The 23,694-nt window shown below is 42.5% G+C and overlaps 1 protein-coding gene across 1 annotated transcript in view; it reads right to left on the bottom strand.

The window, feature by feature from the left end:
- The window catches only part of LOC112226826 (adhesion G protein-coupled receptor L2-like), a 121,173-nt gene that overhangs the window by 85,414 nt on the left and 12,065 nt on the right, over nt 1-23,694 (bottom strand). Inside the window, 1 exon segment of the mRNA XM_042308169.1 lies at nt 7,651-7,865. Within this exon segment, the coding sequence (XP_042164103.1) occupies nt 7,651-7,726 (76 nt within the window). The 5' untranslated portion in view covers nt 7,727-7,865.

The following is a 23,694-nucleotide window of genomic DNA, read 5'->3' as shown; positions in this document are numbered from 1 at the left end:
TCATCCTGTAAAATCAAATTTGATTTGATTTGTCACATGTGCTGAATACAACCTTACAGTGAAATGCTTACTTACAAGCCCTTAACCAACCATGCAGACTTAAGAAAATACCTTTAAAAAGTAAGAGATAAGAATAACAAATGTTTAAAGAGCGGCAGTACATTTTTTATTTGTATTTTATTTCACCTTTATTTAACCAGGTAAACTATTTGAGAACAAGTTCTCATTTACAACTGCAACCTGGCCAAGATAAAGCAAAGCAGTGCGACACAAACAACAACACAGAGTTGCACATGGAATAAACAAGCGTACAGTCAATAACACAATAGGAAAAAAATGAAAGTCTATATACAGTGTGTGCAAATGGCGTGAGGAGGTAAGGCAATAAATAGGCCATAGTAGCAATGTAATTACAATTTAGCAAATTAACATTGGAGTGATAGATGAGCAGATGATGTGCAAGTAGACATACTGGTGTGGAAAAGAGCCGAAAAGTAAATAAAAACAATATCGGGATAAGGTAGGTAGATTGGGTGGGCTATTTACAGATGGGCTATGTACAGCTGCAGCGATCAGTTAGCTGCTCAGATAGCTGATGTTTAAAGTTAGTGAGGGAAATATAAGTCTCCAGCTTCAGTGATTTTTGCAATTCGTTCCAGTCATTGGCAGCAGAGAACTGTAAGGAAAGGTGGCCAAAGGACGTGTTGGCTTTGGGGATGACCCGTGAGAGATACCTGCTAGTGCGCGTGCTACGGGTGGGTGTTGTTATCGTGACCAGTGAGCTGATGATGAGATAGCTTTACCTAGCAGACAAGGCAGAGCTTTACCTAGCATTGTCTTATAGATGACCTGGAGCCAGTGGATCTGGCAACGAAAATCTAGCAAGGGTCAGCCGACTAGAGCATACAGGTCGCAGTGGTGGGTGGTATAGGGGGCTTTGGTAACAAAATGGAGAGCACTGTGATAGACTGCATCCAGTTTGCTGAGTAGAGTGTTGGAAGCTATTTTGTAAATGACATCGCCGAAGTCAAGGATCGGTAGGATAGTCAGTTTTACGAGGGTGTGTTTGGCGGCGTGAGTGAAGGAGGCTTTGTTGCGAAATAGGAAGCCGATTCTAGATTTAGTTTGGGATTGGAGATGTTTAATATGAGTCTGGAAGGAGAGTTTACAGTCTAGCCAGACACCTAGGTATTTGTAGTTGTCCACATATTCTAAGTCAGAACCGTCCAGAGCAGTGATGCTAGTCGGGCGGGCGGGTGCGGGCAGCGAACGGTTGAAAAGCATGCATTTATTTTACTAGCGTTTAAGAGCAGTTGGAGGCCACGGAAGCAGTGTTGTATGGCATTGAAGCTCGTTTGGAGGTTAGTTAACACAGTGTCCAAGGAAGGGCCAGATGTATACAGAATGGTGTCGTCTGCGTAGAGGTGGATCAGGGAATCACCCGCAGCAAGAGCGACATTGATATATACAGGGAAAAGAGTCAGCCCGAGAATTGAACCCTGTGGTACCCCCAAAGAGACTGCCAGAGGTCCGGACAATGGGCCCTCCGATTTGACACACTGAATTCTGTCTGAGAAGTAGTTGGTGAACCAGGCAAGGCAGTCATTTGAGAAACCAAGGCTGTTGAGTCTGCCAATATGAATGTTGTGATTGACAGTCGGAAGCCTTGGCCAGGTCGATGAAGAAGGCTGCACAGTACTGTCTTTTATCGATTGATATCGTTTAGTACCTTGAGCATGGCCAAGGTGCACCCGTGACCAGCTTGGAAACCGGATTGCACAGCGGAGAAGGTACGGTGGGATTCAAAATGGTCAGTGATCTGTTTCTTAACTTGGCTTTCGAAGACTTTAGAAAGGCAGGGCAGGATGGATATAAGTCTATAATTGTTTGTATCTAGAGCGTCACCCCCTTTGAAGAGGGGGGTGAAATAACAATAGCGGGGCTATATACAGGGGGTAATTGAGGCATTATGTACATGTAGGTAGACTTATTAAAGTGACTATGCATAGATCAGTAAAGCTCTCAACCTGCTCCACTGCAGCCCGTCGATGAGAATGGGGGCGTGCACTGTCCTCCTTTTCCTGTTGTCCACAATCATCTCTTTTGTCTTGATCACGTTGAGGGGGGTTGTTGTCCTTGCATCACACGGTCAGGTCTCTGACCTCCTCCCTATAGGCGGTCTCATGGTGTTGAACGCTGAGCTGTAGTCAATGAATAGCATTCTCGCATAGGTGTTCCTTTTGTCCAGGTGTGAAAGGGCAGTGTGGAGTGCAGTAGAGATTGCATCATCTGTGGATCTGTTGGTGCAGTATGCAAATTGGAGTGGGTCTAGGGTTTCTGGGAAGATGGTGTTTATGTGAGCCATGACCAGCCATTTAAAGCATTTCATGGCTACAGACATGAGTGCTATGGGTCAGTAGTCATTTAGGCAGGTTACCTTAGTGCTCTTGGCCACAAGGACTATGGTGGTCTGCTTGAAACATGTTGGTATTACAGAATCAGACAGGGAGAGGTTGAAAATGTCAGTGAAGACACTTGCCAGTTGGTCAATGCATGCTTGGAGTACACATCCTGGTAATCCGTCTGGCCCTGCGGTCTTGTGAATGTTGACCTGTTTAAAGGTTTTACATCGGCAGCAGAGAGCTTGATCACACAGTCGTCCAGAACAGCTGATGCTCTCATGCATGTTTCAGTGTTACTTGCCTTGAAGCGAGCATAGAAGTTATATAGCTTGTCTGGTAGGATTGTGTCTGTAATAGTTTGCAGGCCCTGCCACATCCGACGAGTGTCGGAGCCGGTGTAGTACAATTCGATCTTAGTCCTGTACTGATGCTTTGGTTCGTTGGAGGTTCGTCGGAGGGCATAGCGGGATTTCTTATAAGCTTCTGGGTTAGAGTCCCGCTCCTTGAACGCGGTAGCTCTTCCCTTTAGCTCAGTGTGAATGTTGCCTGTAATCCATGGCTTCTGGTTGGGGTATGTACGTACAGTCACTGAGGGGACGACGTCCTTGAAGCACTTATTGAAGAATCCCGGTACATATTCCAGTCTGTGCTAGAAAAACAGTCCTGTAGTTTAGCATCTGCTTCATGTGAAAACTTTTTTATAGACCGAGTCACTGCTTAAATCGCGAACGCAAAAAAAAAACTAACTAAATAGCATGGTTAGTTAAGAGCCGTTAAGACGGCTGCCTTCCCCTCCGGCGCCACCCCCATCAAACAATCGCCTTAAGAGAATTGTCTTTTAAAAACACAATGTCCCGGACACATTAAAATATGTCATGATGAAGGAGAACAATGCCAAGTTAAAACATTCAATAGCGCAGGTAGAAATAGTCATGCCGCAATACGACAGATTGCATTGTTTACACTGATCATCGCTATTCTTGTCTTTGGTCTCACCTGTAATAAATCTTATTTGTTGTCTAGTATTTGCTATATGTTGTGTATATTGTTGATTCAATGTGACATACTCTTGGCTTCAATTCATCTCTATGTAAATATTACCATTTGAACTGGAAATTATACTGTAATAAAATCGGACATATTGCTATTACCTTCAATCATCTTCCTTATTCTAAAGTCCCATACATGATTAATGCCGAATTATTATTTTTTTAAAGTGTTTTTGCAGACATGAACGTTTGATTAAATGCTTTAAAACTTTGTCTTGACATTTGTAAGCCCTGGGAAGGAAGTGACTTGTGAAAACCAACTCCAAGAATTTACATTCAAGCAGGGGTGTTCAATTAAACTGAAACTCCTCTCTATTGTATATACCACAGGGAACAATATTACTTTGCCACCACCATTATTCGAGTTGGGTTGTTTGGGTCTGAGGAACTTCCATTTACTTTAACTGTAGATCTCACATTTGAGTGGGGAAAAAAGTGAGGCTGGGGTCTGGTCCCGTGTGTTTATATCCACTTGAGACGTTGGAGGGGTGTGAATTGAGCTGGGTTGTGTCGCTGCCAGCAAACAAGATTTAGGGGCATGCTAAGCAAATGAAATCAACCTGTCAGGAGGCTTAACTTCCAACCTAATAGATTGAGTGTCTGTTCATCATAGGGCCATATAACAGGGAGTTTTACAATCACATCTAAATACACAATAAAAGCAAGCTAGGCCTCTCCTCTCCCAAAGGCCTGCACTCTTAAATCATAGCTGCGCGTACGAACAGACCGGAACATTCTTGTTGCTGCTCTTGGTTTCCCAAGACCCACTCAGGAAATCACTGCTAACCTAAATTACCTCATCAAGGGTGATATTGTGTTTTGTTTTCGCAGAATGAAATGCTGAATCCTGTGCTGTTCAATACAGCTTTTTCCCATAATAATGACACTTTTCTGGACAAATCGTATCTAGGTTTACCGGCTTCTCCTATTCATGGGAAATTCTACAAGGTTACATTCAAAAAGACACATTTCATCTTAAAGATGGACATGGTGAGAAAGCATTGTGAGGGAAAGGATTGTGTGGGGAAAGCATCGCTACATATGCTGTAGCCAATATTGACTGAATTATAATGATGACTGCAGTATAATAAACATTTTGAGAATGTGAATGTGACGGTTAAGATCCATCTCTCAGCGACACCCCCCCATGCGGTCACGGCTAGATGAAAGTCCAAGCGATAAAACCTGTCTTGTTTCACGGAAGACTTCCATTTGGGCCAGAACGTGCCGTGGGAAAGGGATAAATCAGAGGGCGTTCTGTGTGCATGTTCACAGCACGCAGTCTCGCCAGTCATCTGTGAATCTCCCAGGGCTCGACTGATAATTCATGATAGCCCTGCCATAGACCCGCACCGTTCAGATATGAATTATAAAAACACCAAACCAAGCATATCAGTCAGATGACAGACTGGACGTTAATGGCTGGGGGCCAGTGTGGAGAATCGAGGCTCGCTGCTTTCTTTCCATTCATTCCACTCTGACAACTGGAAATACCAGTGTGGCACATGGGAGGCCATTCCATCAATACACAGCCATGGCTTTCTTATGGCTCGAGTCCAATCATTTTGGATGAGGTGGGACCTATAGTTGACCCTTATAACCATCTTGATAGAATAAAATCACTCAAGTATGGGAGTTGATAGAACAATATAATAACTTTTAGGCAAGATCTGCTAATGAAAGCAATGCAGTCCAATGCATGTGAAATTTCAAATGATGTGCAAATAGTTTAAGTAAAATTGGAAGCCCTCCATGTCTACTAGGAGTGAATGAGAGTGCCTGCATTTTGGCAATTTTCACTGACTGAAAAAGTTTGTCTAATTCTCAATATGTACAAGGGTCATGTGAATGAACTAGGTCAAAAATAATTACACCACTGTCTGCTTTAGCCCTTCGGCACTTTTCACAAAGGCTGGTATTTGAATAGACAAAACATTGACACCTCAGTTTAATATGCTTGTCAAATAGACAGAACCTGGTGTAGAAACTGAATATCGCCTGCAATCCAAACACTTGTTGGGAACAAAACAAACAGTGTTTCCTGAATTATACTTAATCCCCATCTACACAAAGAGATGACACAGACAAAGAAGAGAAACGACTTTTATCTTCCTCTTTCTGTTTCATACACGTTTGGATGTTTCGGTTGAGGGGCTTATTCCACTCCTGGTTTTAACAACAGAACGACGGCTACACAATATCTACACAAAATAAACCGCAGACCATAATTCCCCCCCAACAAAAAAAATATTGGCTTCTTTTCTTTGAAGTTCATAATAACTGCCATTGTGAGAGGAACTCGGCCCTACCTTTGCAGGGTTGGCTGCTTGGCTAGGTCTGAATCTGGTTGTCACCTTCTATCTTCATATCTACAGGCTGGGCGGTCTAAAACCACCCTTGGGTAACATGATACCATCCCTGACCCAGTTTGCTGCTCCAGGAATGATATACTTAGTCAATATATAAGTTAGACAATGATTTGAAAAGGCAGCAATAAAAAGACACGAGTGCAAACATAGAACGGAAGTCATTACTGGAACTTTTTAAAAAGCAGTGCGCAGAAATAGAGAGAGAATCAGAGAGCTATATTTGAATATAAAAACCACATGCACTGAAGCATGGTTTCCAATGATGTCCCTATTATGCTAATAAGAAAACCCACCAAATGGCATTTTTCATAAGCGTTAATTAACTCGATGGAATGAGGGGACAGTCACAAGTATTTGTGCCGACTCCATTCCTCTAGTTACAAAAACCTAGAATAAGCATTCAATAACCCAAAAAACAAGATTTAAAAAAAAAAAAAAATACATCTGTCATTAAAGATTTTCAAAAAAAAAGGAATGTTTTTGTTTTGGGTGTACATAGTACTATGACGTGACTATCTTCTCCTCATCGAAAAGAGGAAGTCGTTTTTAAGAGGGGGCCTTTTGTAGGTCGGACATCCATGGAAATGTGGTTTATGCTTCAAAAAATGGCACACACACACACACACACAGGGTGAAGGTGAGTGGCGTACGGATGGATCCGACATAGTTTTCAATGTGAAAACCCACACACATTCCTGCTTTGATAAAAATGGGCAAATTTGCATTCATAGGCCTGAGAGCCCTCGCTTCGTCAAGTGAAACCCAAAACCTTGACTTTCTGCATACCAAAGCAGGAACCCGCCCTGAGAAGAAAATCACCGGGACCGTTCAGCCCAGACCATCTCGCAGCTCAAATCAGAAGCCCCATTCTTCAAACTTTTCTGAGGTCGTTTGTTTTCTTGGGAAAAAGATTTGAGTTATTTAGTATCGTATTCAAATGCTATACATCTACAAAGTGAGTCTATCTCCTTCTGAATGTTTGTGCCTGCTTCGACTGTTCCATTCCCCATCTCTTTTTAGTTAACAAATCATATTTCACAGTCAGATTTAAATACAAAACAACAAAAAAAACTATTGAAATCTATGAAAGTGTGAAATAGAAACATGACAAAGAGATATTTAATTCAAAAGAAACCTCAGGAGTTGATACGCTTTGACGTTTGGCTGTAATCAATGTTTGGCACGCTAGCATGTGATTTGAGTACAATGAGAGTAAAACCGAACAGACATGTAATGATTGTCATTAAGCAGAAATACCAACCAACCGATATTAATGCCTCCGATGGGAACATATCAGAGAGAATAGTTTGACAAACTTGTAATGACAGCCAAACGTACTAATCTAAAGTAAGGCATGGAAAATAAAATAAAAAATAATCACAAGATGCCTTTGGGTAGCATGAAAAACAAACACAAAAAAACACTAGTAGTTCTTTCCAAAAACTCTTCTGTTCGGCAAAATGCCATCTCCTTTGATTGAAGCCTCCAGGTGCAAGGACTGAACAGAATCATCCTATCAAGTTGCATATAAAAATGAATGGGGTTTTCTGAATTACAAAAGCCTCGGTGCACTGCACTCAGATCAACAACTCAGTCCCTGTGCTATTGTGAACCTTCAATGGTAAATGATCTTGGAAGTGAATTCACCATAGAACACAACTCTTCACTCCCATTAAAAGACTGCAAACATACTTTCATGGAACACAATCACATTCAGTGAACACAGGCACACACACACACACACACACACACACACACACACACACACACACACACACACACACACACACACCATGTATCGGACTCAAATCCAGACAAGTAAGGACTTACCTTCTGAACAATGGAAATGAATTAGGGTGAGCAGTAGACAATGGAGAACTAAACACCTCCACGCTGCAGGAGCCATTGTTGATGTGTGGAGAGGTCTCCAGATGCCCTCTAGTTAACAACTGTGGTTGTAGGATATAGAATCGAAAAAGCAGAGGAGTCTTGGAGTAGTCAGCGATCTGTGGTTTTAGGAGAAGCCTCACCAGTCATCTTCTCATCTGAAAATACAGAGAGGAAGATTGGGGTGAAAAGGAGGGGGGTACTGCTGCAAATCGAGACAACATCGTCATCACAAAGCCTATGTCATCACTGCTGCCATCTTTCAAGATGGGTTTGAGCGATGCATTACCATAAATATTCAACACACAGTACAAATGGTGAATATTCATGGCGAGACAAATGTATACTGAAAATGTGTGATAACAGTAAGTCACTTCGGATATATGCATCTGCCAAAATGACCACAAACATTCATCAGTCAAACCAGTCAGATAGTGAGATATTCAGTCCATGCAGACAGGCAAATGGAGAGGTTTGACGAAATACTGGAGCTATTCAGTCTATCAAGACTACCGTTAGTGTTTATTATTCGCTTCTGACAGGAAATACTCTTGGGTAGAAGAGAGGATGACAGAGCACTCATCCCTGGGCTATAGGCTCATCTTTTCCATGTAGCGAATTAGTGTTTACACTGACTACCTTCACCCCGTTTATCCCTCCACTCCCTGCCTCCCTCAATCTCCTCCCCAGAGCTCTACTGCCTTATACCCACAAGAGAGGACCCTGTTGCTCAGGCAACGCACTCACACAGACTCAGACAGGACACCATTAGAGACACAGCTTCTTTGTGAGGTACTTTTGTCTGCTTCTTCCTTATCTTGAAGGGAACCACAAACAGCCCAGCCAGCTTTGTCTGCCTCGGCTAAGGTTAGGCTCAACTCCCAGAAGACGCACTCCACACACCAGAGAGACTTGTTAGAATACAAGTCAAATACGCCGGACGGAGGTCATTTCACACATAAACTTTTGAACGGTAGTGTGTGGTCATTTAGAAATGTTCTTGTTTTTGAAGGAAAAGCACATTTTTGGGCCATTAAAATAACATAAAATTGATCAGAAATACAGTGTAGACATTGTTAATGTTGTAAATGACTATTGTAGCTGGAAACGGCAGATTTTTTTATGGAATATCTATTATATAGGCATACAGAGGCCCATTATCAGCAACCATCACTCCTGTGTTCCAATGGCACGTTGTGTTAGCTAATCCAAGTTGATCATTTTAATGGCTAATTGATCATTAGAAAACCCTTTTGCAATTATGTTAGCACAGCTGAAAACTGTTGTCCTGATTAAAGAAGAAATTAAACTGGCCTTCTTTAGACTAGTTGAGTATCTGGAGTATCAGCATTTATGGGTTCCATTACATGGAATAGCCTTCATTTCTCAGAACAAGAATAGACTGAATAGTTTCAGAAGAAAGTTCTTTGTTTCCTGCCAATTTGAGCCTCTAATTGAATTAGCATTTTAAAATGATAAACTTGGATTAGCTAACACAACGTGCCATTGGAACACGTTGATGGTTGCTGATAATGTACCCCTATGTAGATATTCCATAAAAAAAATCAGCTGTTTCCAGCTACAATAGTCATTTACAACATTAACAATGTTTTTCTGATCAAGTTGATGTTATTTTAAATAGACAAAAAAACAAGGACATTTCTAAGTGACCCCAAACTTTTGAACGGTAGTGTACATGTTAGCAAACAAGAACACACACACACAAGCAAATACACATACACACACCTTGACCTGCACAAAAACAAAACAAACACACCAAAGAGACTACTATCCGGTACACATGACTTAACCTAGTTCATGATGTACTACCTATATTTAACTTCCACAATGTGACCTTGTCCATGAAGACATGTCATCATGAACACAGTACGCAGCATTTTACACTTTGAAGTGTGGAGGACGCCACGAGAGGATCCTTTGCGTTTCTGTGTTCTCCTCTCCAGAGACACTCATCAACTACCCTGATTATTTTATAATGAACCTAAATTTGAGCAGGGCAGCACTCGGTTCTGATCACTCTCTGGGCTCCACTAATGCACTGCTAAGGTATATTTATATGGCAGCACACACACAAAAAGCATTGTGTTGTGGGAACTTCTATATGCATTAGCATACAGAGTCATCATTTAAATCTCCATTATGGATTCAGTCTTTAAAATGGCTCTATGGGTGGCTAGAGAGTCCTGTTTTTAACAGGCTAACTAAACATAGTGCACATAGTCTACAGACCCACGGGTAATTCATCTTGCTTCGAGGTCAAATCTGCCACAAACTGTTGTACTGTGCGGCGCCAAGCTAACGCATGCGAGGCTATGATGATATATCAGTTAGAAGATAGGTGGTGCTTTCAGACACAGAGACAGAGAGAGTGAGATGTGATTATTTGTCCGGAAATGACTTATCCAGCCGCAGTAGGCCACCAGATCAGATAACACAGTGGAGCGGCAGTGAAAACGCTACTCCCTCTCAGAGCGGCCCAAGACAACGTGAGCCTCGCTAATAATCGCTGGTACTCTGGTGTCTGAGTGACGTGTGAGGCCTGTCCTGTCACCCTGCAGATGCATTTAAGGCAGGAGACCAGAAAAATGGTTAACATTCAGTCGTCCCCCGTGACTGTGCCGCCCTCCCCTAGCGCTTTACACATTTATCATCCACAAATATGAGTCCTGGAGGCAGGGGGTTAAAGGAAGGGGGGCTTTAATGAAAGACGCATGGTGGTTGACCGGTGGAGACTGGAGAGACAGGGGGTTTATGGGGTAGAGGATACACCCCTCCCCAATACCCCCTACCCACTAACCCCTCTGCCCTGCTGGGCTGGCTCAACCGCTGATCCCAACTAGACACCAGGGGGCGAGGGGCCTGCGGGGCCTGGGGTTCCCTCCCTGCCTCCCGCACAGCCTGCCCCGGGGCCCCTTTCTTCTCCTGCACAGTACTCAGTACTACTCAGACCCACCCGCACCGTCGCCCCGCTGAGTAACATGTTCCCTTTCTCCCTTAAGCTTGCGGAGGAGCTCATCCCCCCCCTCCCCCTCCCCAACCAGCCGTTTTGTTTGGCGGGGTTTCTGGACTGGATTTGGTCAGACTTGAGATAAAAAAGGATTAGCAGATTAACATGAAGACGTTTCTTTGCGAGTGCTGACAGACGTATCATAGTTTTACGTCGGGGAAGGAAGGGAAGATTGTGGTAGGTGCCGGGTAGCTTCCTCAAGCAGAAAATGACTTAAAGAGGTAAGTCAGGCGTAGTTAACCCCTGGGAGATGGTGTGTTTATGTGGACAAATGATCTACAGCACAGCTCCTCCAAGCAGCGAGGGAATTATTGAGGTTACTTGTTAGTCAACCAGGAAGGAATAATCACATCTCGTTCTAATACCATCATCGCCATGGCAGCAGCTATAGTAACAATTGTATACCAGACCCAGTTATGACTTACTGTCACCAGCTACATTAACCTTAACCAACTTTAATAATAATCCTGAAATCTTCTAGAATCATTAGACGTTATTAACTCATCATCTGTACTTTTTGCTCAATGTTCCCCCATAAAGGAACTACAGGAATGAATCTCTTCCTGTATTTGCTCTATCTATTAGCAGTATATCATCCCAGACACCCAGAATCCATCACAGGGGATGAAAAATGACGTGCAAACATCTAGAACATCTGTTTTTCTTTCTCTCCCACCCATAAGACAGCGAGAAGAGCGAGGAGACAAATGTATCATCAGTCTGGAGGATCGGGAAAAAAAACAGCACAGTGCAAACAAATGTTTCATGTTATCAGAGGAATGATAGGGAGAAAAAAACAAGCAAGCATTTCAAAAGGGGGAAAGGCAAGCAATTAAAATGTAATTAGAATAAATGGATGGGAAAGAGACAGGCCTCATGTCCTAGCATGAAATACGAGGCTGTTTGGGGCAGCAGCAGGCTGAATGAATGTGAAACTTCTTTGACAAAGCTTGTGGCTGCCTCAAGCTGGAGGCGACCGGCAAAAGAGTAGCCCAGAGAGAGAGAGAGAGAGAGAGAGAGAGAGAGAGAGAGAGAGAGAGAGAGAGAGAGCGAAAGATAGCAAAAGAGAGAGAGATAATCTAGAGAGAGCGAGAGTGGGGGTCCAGGGTTTTCTAAGAAGGTAGTAACTGAATAGATGAGAGAGAGAGAGCAAGAGGAGAGGGAGAGAAGAATGGGAAGGGAGGAAAAAGAAATGGGCGGGAGGGTCACTGGGAATGATTGACAGCTTGTGAGTATGGCTTGACCTGCTGGGTTCGCCCCCCAGTACTCTCAACAGGCTTAGAGAAGGACAAAATAAAGCCTCAGGAATGTTAATTTATTTTCAATTGTTAGTGCCAGGGAAGGGGAGAGAAATAAAGAGTGCATATATACATATCAAGTGAGACTGGGACACAACTAGAGCACGTAAGTAGTCCTGGACTGGTGTAAGCTTGAAGCTTTCAGTTGAAATAAAGATGTGGGCATGTGTGTTCTGTCTGTGTTCCAGTCTGGACCTCACAGGCACAATGCTTCAGTCCTTTAGCCCTCTCTGACTAACTAATTTGGGGAACTGTCCACCCCACAACAACAGCCTACACTCAAGAAAGAAATAACAACGTGAAGATGGTGGGAGAGGAGGTGCTTTGGGTTGGGTAGTGTTGCAGGTATACCTGAAACTTCGGTACTTTTTTATAAACAAGAACATGACAAATGGTGTGGAACTAGAATTGTTGTTACTTTCGGTACTTCAAATGTGTCTCACGTCGTCTATTGATTGAGAGAGGATCAAGTCTCACTGGGAGTCTGGGCTACATCACCACTTATACTGCACAGAAGTTTACACACTTGACTAATGCAGCACGGCATGTAGAAATGTTGAAACGGTTCATTACTGTTTGCACCATAATGTTCATTATAGGCTAGAACACTTTACATTGCTAGAAGACACCGGAATATTCCAGCTTTGTAGGCTAACTTTGCTTGCTAGTTTACAGCTGAAGTTAACAATTCACTACCCAGCACTTTTTTGTACGATAATATGCAAACCATTTCAAAGCTGATTGTCACCAAAAACGTAATTAATTCACTTAGTCTCCCCCGCCTCACATCTCTCCCAGTCAAGATCATCTATGGTTGAACCTTGAACTGACTGTGAGTGAAGTCATGGGTCTTTTTCTTCTTCTTTTTGTTTGACACTTATTTTACCGGGTAAGTTGGCTGAGAACACATCCTCATTTACATCAACGACCTAGGGAATAGTTACAGGGGAGCGGAGGGGGATGAATGAGCCAATTGGAAGCTGGGGATGATTACGTGGCCATGATGGTATGAGGGCCAGATTGGGAATATAGCCAGGACACCAGAGTTAACACCCCTGCCCCCTTTTTCTCCACAATTTTGATCTTGTCTGGTCGCTGTAACTCCCCAACGGGCTCGGGTGGCGAAACATGACTCGGCAAACAGCGCTGCTTAAGTGATGTGTCAGAGGAAACACTGTTCACCTGACGACCGAGGTCAGCCTGCAGGCGCCCGGCCTGTCACAAGGAGTCGCTAGAGCGTGATGAGCCAAGTAAAGCCCACCCCCTGGCCAAACGCTCCCCTAACCCAGACAATACCGGGCCAATTGTGCTCCGCCCTATGGGCCTCTCGATCACTGCCGGTTGTGATACAGCCTGGGATCAAACCTGGGTTCTGCGATGCAGTGCCCTAGACCGCTACGCCACTCAGGAGGCCCTGGTGCCATGGGGTCTTTAGTGACCAGAGTCAGGACACCCGTTTAACATTCCATCCGAAAGACGGCACCCTATACAGGGCAATGTCCCCAATCGCTGCCCTGGGGCATTGGGATATTTTTGTTTTTAGAATAGAGGAAAGAGTGCCTCCTACTGGCATCTAGTCTCATCCAGGGACTGATTAGGACCAACCCTGCTTAGCTTCAGATGCAAGCCAGCAGTGGTATTCTGCTGGGTCTTAAAAGAGGGACTGACTTCAAAAAGCAACAAATCCCTTTGAAAACGGCCTATGGGGCATCGGTATGAGTCCGAAACAGTTATTCTAATGTCAAAATGTTATACTACAAATTGTAAATAGGATCATTTGGGTCTTAGTCATTTTTTTCTAAAGCAGAGTTTGGAACACCCGTGGGTCACACCATGGAAAATTTGGGTTAGGTTTTGATTAGACGATGTCCATTTGCCCACGAACATGGGGTGAAGAGCTATGGTGATTGCTCTCTATCCAATAGCAGTGAGACAGGCCTGCCCTGCAGCTCCGACTGTTTACATAAGAAAACATGTGGCACATTTTTTTACTTGAGAAATACTGCACCAAAAACCTTAGTTAGATATAAAATTGTGCAACTAAAACATCCTCGTGAAAATGAACTACAGATTTCTTGAGTTATCTTAGATTAATTCTGGGGATTTTGAGGAAGTGAAATAGGCTTCCGCGTCTACAGTGTCTCATGGGGGACAAACATCATTAACCAAACGCAGAATCGGTCCCAAATGGAAGGAAAACAGATTGTTTTTCATCTATAGCCCCATGGAATCAGCCAAAAACAATCTCAATAACTCAACACATGCACACACACACCTACACGCCTACTGAATATGCATTGTAAAAAGGCCTATAGGCTACATCTTGATGTACCCAATTTATCAAGAGATTTACCATTTAAATAAATGATTACCATTATGTTATGTAGTTAGATTGCTAGACAAGTCAAAGTGATTGCATGAATTTATAATTGCTTAATTAATGGGCACATTCAAAAATCAAACATTTAAAAATGTAATGATATTGAACTCAAAACATCAATCTGGATCAACTGCCATTTTGTGACTTTGGCTAATATGCCTTCTTTTATGCAGTGGTATCATTTTGGTATCGAGTATCATGATACTAACCCTGGTAACGGTATAGAAGTCAAAATTCTGGTATCGTGCCAACACTAGGTTAGGGTGTGTTCTAGTTGGGATCTACAGGAACTGACTGATAAAATAAAGCCCCCCAGATAATTATTTGTCCTCTATGCACCCCAACGCTACCCAGGAACACTTTGTCTTAACTGTCCCTGTCTGTCAGGGTTAGGGCTGCACTCCTCTCCCCCCCCCCGCTACTCCCACCCCTCCCCCTCTCCTAAGGGAAATTATGTCACTTCCTTAGCTCTGTCAGTGGTGCAGACAGAGCACTTGTCATGGCTGCCAGTGATGGAGATAGGCGCTCGTCAGGCATGACAGTCAGGTGGGAGGAGGGTTCAGCACTGTGGAGCTGATAAGATATTTTTGGGACAGGGGCAGGGGCAGGAAGGGGGGAGCAGGGGAAAAACATGAACAGGTAGCTGCATGGTATTCATAGGGTTGACGACAGTTGGTTGGTGAATTTCAAGGCTCTCTGCCAACAGATTGAAATGATAGATAAAGAGTGCCAATGGGCACAGAGAGAGAAAGAGAGAGAGAGAGAGAAAGATTGGTGAGAAGGATAGTGAGAAGGATGGTGAAATTGAGGGAAGGATGGCAAAATTGAGAGGGAGGAACGAGGTAGCCTTTAGAAAACGACTAGAATAGAGAAAACAGCAAAGTCAAATATTGTGGTTAGCAGAAAGCGGACAAATTAAAATTAATTGGCAGAAATAGGAGTGGGAAATTGATGTACGAAAGGCAGAGAGGAGTATGAATTGTATTGTACTGAATGAGCAGAAACAATTGTGGGAACTGTAAAAAGTCCATCAAAACTATCCTCATCGTCATAATTTGCACCATCACCACTACAATATTTCCCCAGCAGAATTATCATTGCCTAATTACTAAGTTCGGAACCTGTCTTGACATTACATCGACTTATGTTACATTTAAAAATGTCCTGTTAAAAATATTCCTCCTCATCTTTAGCCTTTAGCTTCTCATCCAGACCCATTTATAAAAGGTTACAGGGGCTTAATGAGCCCAATGTAATATACGAATTTGAAGAAGAAAAAGAATAATCAGAAGGGGAAAAAGCCTTTAAATGTCAGTTTCATTCATAGAGATTCTATTAAATTACTAGAGGGGCATATGTCATTAACCCTCAAAGTTCCATAATGGGGCGAAAATGGCAGCCATCTTGGCCAGGGAGAAATTCTAAAATAGCCTAATTGGAATGAATGGCAGTAGAGGCATAGGTGATCTATTTCCTGATTTTACTTATGCAGAAAAATAAAAGTGAGGCATGTGATGTATCAGAAATTGTGTAATGAAATTATAATATAATTAGAAATACAGTTTATATGGGTTATATTCCAATTTTCTGTATAAATAGCCTCTAAAATATATTTAAACAGACCACACATGTCTCAGATTTTGTTTTCTTGGAAAGCTTTGAGTGCTATTATATGATACAATTTCAGTACTTTTTACAACTTGTCTATGTCCCCTCATCAACTGATTGAAACCAGTGTATGGCTGTGAATTGACTGCATTGTTTGAATGGAATGTTGGCATATTGGGAGTTAATTTGGAAAATCATTCATCTAAAACTGTTTGGCTAGCTAGCTAACACACATACAGTGCAGATAAATTCTTCACATTCATTGTTTTACACAATATCTTATCAGAGCACTGGCAAACCGTGGTTGACCTTTGAACCATCATAAGAAAGTTCATGTCCATTCTAGTATTCTAATTCTATGGTTTCCTTAACCAATACCACACCCCTCTTTCTGTTCCATGAAGAATCAGAATCAAAATAATCAGAATCAAAAAGTTGAAAAAGCCTTTAAATGTCAGTTTCATTAACCGATAGTGAGTTAAACAGTGATCTCAACCCCCCCCTTCCCGCTCCAGCTTGGTAGTGAAATTAACAGGCTGACCTTCCCATAGTGAGTTAAACAGTGATCTCAACCCCCCTTTCCCACCAGCTTGGTAGTGAAATTAACAGGCTGACCTTCCCATAGTGAGTTAAACAGTGATCTCAACCCCCCTTCCCGCACCAGCTTCCTGACCTTCCCATAGTGAGTTAAACAGTGATCTCAACCCCCACTTCCCACTCCAGCTTGGTAGTGAAATTAACAGGCTGACCTTCCCATAGTGAGTTAAACAGTGATCTCAACCCCCCTTCCCGCTCCAGCTTGGTAGTGAAATTAACAGGCTGACCTTCCCATAGTGAGTTAAACAGTGATCTCAACCCCCCCTTCCCGCTCCAGCTTGGTAGTGAAATTAACAGGCTGACCTTCCCATAGTGAGTTAAACAGTGATCTCAACCCCTGAAATGTCACACAGAGCTCTTATTTTCAATCAGTCAGTTCTTCATATACTCACACTAAAATACACCCTCCTCCTCCACTCCTCCTCCGCGCCTTGTTCTCCTTCTCTCGCTCACGCACTCCTCCACATACGCACGGATCGCGGGCATTAACGCACACGCACACTTACACACACAAACAATCGTTTGCTAAATGTGAAAACGTGGTGAGAACATTGGCTGCAGGACACGAACAGATCGATTCCCCTGCAGGTAATGTGGTAGGAACTTCACACCTACCAAGGTTAAATACACACTGCCGTCAGAACGTATTCACACCTCTTGACTTCTTCCACCTTTTGTTGCGTTACAGCCTGAATTCAATATGGATTACATTTGTGTCACTGGCCTTACACACCCCATAATGTCAAAGTGGAATTATGTTTTTCAATCTTTTACAAATGAATTCAAAATTTAAAAAACGAAACATCTCGAGTCAATTAAGTATTCAACCCCTTTGTTATGGCGAGGAGTAAACATTTCCGTAACAATTAATATAATAAGTTGCGTGGACTCACGCTGTGTGCAATAATGTTTAAAATATATTTTTTAAACTACCTCATCTCTGTACCAAACACATACAATTATCTGTAATGTCCCTCAGTCAAGCAGTGAATTTCAACCACAGATTCAACCACAAAGACCAGGGAGAGTTTCAAAAGACTCGAAAAGAACCGGCATTTATTGAATATCCCTTTTGAGCATGGTGAAGTTATTAATTCCACTTTGGATGGTGTATCAATACACCCAGTCAATACAAATATGCAGGTGTCCTTCCTAACTCAGTTGCCAGAGAGGAATGAAACCACTCTGGGATTTCAGCATGAGGCCAATGGTGACTTTAAAACAGTTACTGTTTTTAATGCCTGTGATAGGAGAAAACTGAGGATGGATCAACAACATTGTAGTTACTCCACAATACTCACCTAAATGACAGAGTGAAAAGAAAGAAGCCTGTACAGAATAAAAACATATTCCAAAACACATGCTTTCACTTTGTCATAATGAGGTATTGTGTGTAGATGAGAATACATGTTAGAATAAAGAATCCATGTTGAATTTAGGCTGTAACACAACAACATGTGAGATAAGTCAAGGGGTGTGAATACTTCCTGAAGGCACTGTATCACACGCTGCTGTAGACATGCTCTATAGCAGCACACCTGTGCCTCTACCTATCTATCTACACCAGGGTTCCCCAACTGGTGACCCGCAGGTGGGGTTTTATTCCCCCCCATAGTTTTCTGAGCCCCCAAAAATGTGTTTTGTTTATTTTTGTTGGACATGAAAGATTAAAAACACAAGGAAATACGATCCAAGTGATCTTTTTTTTTTTTTTTTTATCTGTTCCCACTCATACTAAAGAGACATTTGATCCTATACAAATGTAAGCAAGGTTTGAAATTATTATGTTATAGTCAAACATCTGTTTCGGCTTCTTGCGGTCAATTTACAGTGTTCAAATGATTTGTAATTGTGTTCCACTCAAGAAAAAAAAATGTTTGGCATGTGGCTGAATCTAGTTGATTATCCCTGATCTACACTCTCAGTGAGGTAGAAGGTAGTGTGTGACAAAAGGAGTATGTAAGCCCAAGTACCAGTCAAAAGTTAGGATACACCTACTCATTCAAGGGGCTTTCTTTATTTTTCACTATTTTCTACATTGTAGAATAATAGTGAAGACATCAAAAATATGAAATAACACTTAGTCATGTAGTAACCAAAAACAAATCATAGCTGTCATCAAGGCAAAGAATCTCAAATATTAAAAAATATATAAAAATAAACACTTTTTTGGTTAATACATGATTCCATATGTGTTATTTCATAGTTTTGATATATTCATTATTATTCTACAATATTTCTATTTCATAGAAATAGAAAAAAATAAAGAAAAACCCTGGAACGAGTAGGTGTGTCCAAACTTTTGACTGGTACTGTAAATCTATTGAATGTAAACTAGTATCACTGGTACTAACTAGTTAGCTAAGTGAGGGAAAGGTTAAAGCTACTGTATTTCATTTCCAATCCTGAACCCTCATGTATAAAACATATGCATTTCCCAGAGGAAATAAGAAACTGGTTTGACCTGTTTACTCTGTTGTCTAATAATTTAATTCTCGCTTTCAAAGAGATTCCTACAAGAGACCGCTGGGTCATACTTAAACCAGCCCATTTTCTTACGGACATTTTTTATGGTAAGTTGAGTTTTTACACACACACACACACACACACACACACACACACACACACACACACACACACACACACACTATTGTACATGTCAATTTTTTGAATCTCAAAAAATGTAACTTGTCTTCCATTCAGACAACAGACAAAATCGAGAAATAAGAAACAGCTATAGTCCTTCTCAATGCTTCAAACAAAGCAAGAGACCTGCAGGGGATTCAGAGATTTTCCTTCGCTGCAAAATGTGTCTTATCCTGTAGCTAAGCCCAATACTGTAATAGAAGACTGGGTCTGGAACAGAAGACGCCCTGCCCTCTTTTTATTTTCACCCCCCCCTCTTCAGGTTTTTCTTTTTCTCCTCCTCCTCCATTAGGCCTACATCATTCCTTTGGGTGTTTGTATAGTGTCCCTTAGTTACCTCCGAAGACACCCAGCAGGTCGGCAGCGGCAGGCAGGCAGCTCAGACAGTTAAAAGCCTGCCCTGTCTCACTCATAGGAACAAGGCCATCAATAATTCACCGTCATCGGGAAGCATTATCTAACAGGCTGATAAAACATTTAAAATGGTGGGTGACAACACGGAAAGCGTGAAGAAGTGCGCCGTAAGAGAAGGAACGCAAGAGGAGGACACTGCAGGTGGCAAAGGAGGAGGACGTTCATTCTTAACAGATGTGACACTGCTGCAGTTAAAGATGAACTTGGGCGAAGACGAAGTCTCACTTCCAACGGTACTCTGATGGGTTACCTACTCCTCCGAGGCCAATTTACTCATTACACATCAAGTACAGAATCTGCCTTACTAAACAACTGTAAAGGGAATGTACTCTGATGTGCTAGCCTGCTATACACTGCGCAGCCTTCAGTCTGGTTTAACTGCTAAGCTAGCTACCCACTGGAGGAGTAACTAAATTAAACTAAATAACGGCACTGGAAGTGAATGAAAGATCAGCCTATTGCGGTGCATCTCTTTGTTTGCACCATAACAGTTGAAGTATAGGCTGTAAGTGGAGGTGGAAGCATTCACTGGCCTGTATTAACAACTAGGCCTTTCTCAGTGAAAAGAGAAATCCCTTTAAGCCCAGATCAATTACACCCAGGCTCGGCTGTAATTAAAATGTCTTGACAAAAGGTCCAGGAGCGCATGACACAAACCTGCATGCTGAAAATAAGCCTCGTTCAATCTATAGCAAGCAGGGATTGGTTGGAAAGGGTTTGGGTTTAAGATTCAGCTCGGGTTTCCTATAGGCATGTTGTATGGTACGCTAAACTTCAAAGGAATCTTTTCATGTTTCTTCACATCGTTTTTCCCCCTGCTTGATATGACATTATTTCCCTCATTAAGATGGGTAGGGTTAGATACAGCACATCATATGCTATTTACCATGAGGTAGATAGCATATACTGTACATCAAGTACATCATCTACTCAAAACCTGAAACAAAATCATGTTTGCAATCACATAAAATTAAATATTTAATTAGGGCCTACAGCCAAAAAACATTTCTGTTACTCTAACCATCAACAAAGTCATTATTTGTTCCATTTAAGTATGTTTGATAGTTAACTGTGTTCAGCAGAGAGAAGACAGGCTGCTTACGACTCTCTAATTAAAACTGCCAGAGCAATCAGCAATCACAACTCTGCTCTCCAAATATCATCAAGATCTGATTTGCTTGGCTGATCAACAACAGAGCCCTGCTCTCGCTAGCTCTTTCTTTCTTTCTCTACCTCCCTTTCTCTCTCTCTCTCTCTCTCTCTCTCTACCACCTCTCTCTTTCATTTTCCCCTCTCATCTCTCTCTCTCTGCCTGCAGCCTCTCGGTCTTCAGGACGCTTTTGAAATGGAACAAATCATCACAACTCAAGGAAGGGAAAAGGGGGGGGAATGAAGGAGTCTGGCTCTGACTCTGAATGGGAGAATTGCTTTGGTTTGTTCGGTTTGTTCAGTATGCCATTTGGGTCGGGATGTTATTCTTTCCAAACATCATGCAGATGCAGACGCAGAGACACGTACATAGAATTAAGAGTGAATTCTTTGTTATGAGGCCACAACAACCCACAGGAAATAATCAGTGCAAAATAAGATTAGATGATATCATCTGATTGTTGGCGGTGATGGTTGCAGAGATCTCTCTCAAAAACAGTGTCCTTGGATTAAGACAAACACAGAAAACCTGGGCAGTGAACAACATTCACTCAATACATATCCAGTGAGAGACCTGTCTATCAGGCCATTCTAGTTCAGTGCAGTGCAGGCTAACAACCACTATCATGGACCAAGATAGACAGAGCCGTGTAAAAGACAGAAAAATGGACAGAGCCGTATGAAAGACTGGAAGTGTGAACTCGCCAGCTGGATAATCGCTACCATTTGTTGCCTTCCCATCATTTCCTGGTGCTCATAGTATCTCAGATTTGGGTGACAGACAGGGGGCTGCCAATCAAATGTTCAAGGACTTTGACAATGGCTTCCTCACATTGGAAACATAATGGTTCCATCTCGAGCCCCATGTGTGGCACAAACAGACAGCAAAATGGACATTAGACATGGCATGGTGGGGGAGAGGAAAGGGGGGTTCTGAAGACCACAGGTGATAGTGATGCTGTGTCTATGGAAGCATTGTTTTCCACCCTCAAAAATATATATTTGAAATTGGCAATAACAGTCTTCTGATGGAAAAAAAATTCCTCACGTCAAATGCTAGCAATATCTTGACATTTATGTTCGGGACTTGGACAATACACACACAAAGTAAATAAGCTTCTGCTCAACCTACAAGGTATAGAAAAATAGTTTTCTCTGCTTATAAACTCAGAAAAAAAATGTGTCTTCTTCAGGACCCTGTCTTTCAAAGATAATTCGTCAAAATCAAAATAACTTCATTATAAAAGGGTTTAAACACTGATTCCCATGCTTCTTCAATGAACCATAAACAACTAACGAACATGCACCTGTGGAACGGTCGTTAAGACACTAACAGCTTACAGACGGTAGGCAATTAAGTTCACAGTTATGAAAACTTAGGACACTAAAGAGGCCTTTCTACTGACTCTGAAAAACATCAAAATAAAGATGCCCAGGGTCCCTGCTCATCTGTGTGAACGTGCCTTAGGCATGCTGCAAGGAGGCATGAGGACTGCAGATGTGGCCAGGGCAATAAATTGCAGTGTGCGTACTGTGAGACGCCTAAGACAGCACTACAGGGAGACAGGACGGACAGCTGATCGTCCTCACAGTGGCAGACCACGTGTAACAACACCTGCAAAGGACCGGTACATCCGAACATCACACCTGCGGGACAGGTACAGGATGGCAACAACCCGCCGAGTTACACCAGGAATGGACAATCCCTCTATCAGTGCTCAGACTGTCCGCAATAAGCTGAGAAAGGCTGGACTGAGGGCTTGAAGGCCTGTTGCAAGGCAGGTTCTTACCAGACATCACCGGCAACAACGTCGCCTATGGGCGCAAACCCACCATCGCTGGACCAGACAGGACTGGCAAAAAGTGCTCTTCACTGACGAGTCGCGGTCTTGTCTCACCAGGGGTGATGGTTGGATTCAGGTTTATCGTCAAAGGAATGAGCATTACACCGAGGCCTGTACTGTGGAGCGGGATCGATTTGGAGGTGGATGGTCCGTCATGGTCTGGGGCGGTGTGTCACAGCATCATCGGACTGAGCTTGTTGTCATTGCAGGCAATCTCAACGCTGTGCGTTACAGGGAAGACATCTTCCTCCCTCATGTGGTACCCTTCCTGCAGGCTCATCCTGACATGACCCTCCAGCATGACAATGCCACCAGCCATACTGCTGGTTCTGTGCGTGATTTCCTGCAAGACAGGAATGTCAGTGTTCTGCCATGGCCAAAAAATAGCCCAGATATCAATCCCATTGAGTACGTCTGGGACCTGATGGATCGGAGGGTGAGATCTAAGGCCATTCCCCCCAGAAATATCTGGGAACTTTCAGGTGCCTTGGTGGAAGGGTGGGGTAACATCTCACAGCAAGAACTGGCAAATCTGGTGCAGTCCATGAGGAGGAGACGCACTGCAGTACTTAATGCAGCTGGTGACCACACCAGATACTGACTGTTGTTTTTGATTTGGACCTCCCCTTTGTTCAGGGACACATTATTCCATTTCTGTTAGTCACATGTCTGTGGAACTTGTTCAGTTTATGTCTCAGTTGTTGAATCTTGTTATGTTCATACAAATATTTACACATGTTAGGTTTGCTGAAGATAAACGCAGTTGATAGTGAGAGGATGTTTATTTTCTTGCTGAGTTTATTATGCAATGTGTGAATGAAGCGCAACAATGAAAATAACCACAAAAATTATAAACAGAACCCAAACATAATTATATCTGAATTTGGATTATGGTGGTGTGTCATCAGTGACCAGAAAGCCCATGGCGTCTGTTAAAAAATTATAGTCCGACAGCTATTTGCTCAAATCCTCTGAAACAATTATACATAGAAATTCAATGTGTCTATCATGAGAACAGGCCCA

The sequence above is a fragment of the Oncorhynchus tshawytscha genome, linkage group LG28 (genome assembly GCF_018296145.1).
Source record: "Oncorhynchus tshawytscha isolate Ot180627B linkage group LG28, Otsh_v2.0, whole genome shotgun sequence".
Lineage (NCBI taxonomy): Eukaryota > Metazoa > Chordata > Actinopteri > Salmoniformes > Salmonidae > Oncorhynchus > Oncorhynchus tshawytscha.
This window is presented reverse-complemented; position numbering and strand designations above follow the sequence as displayed.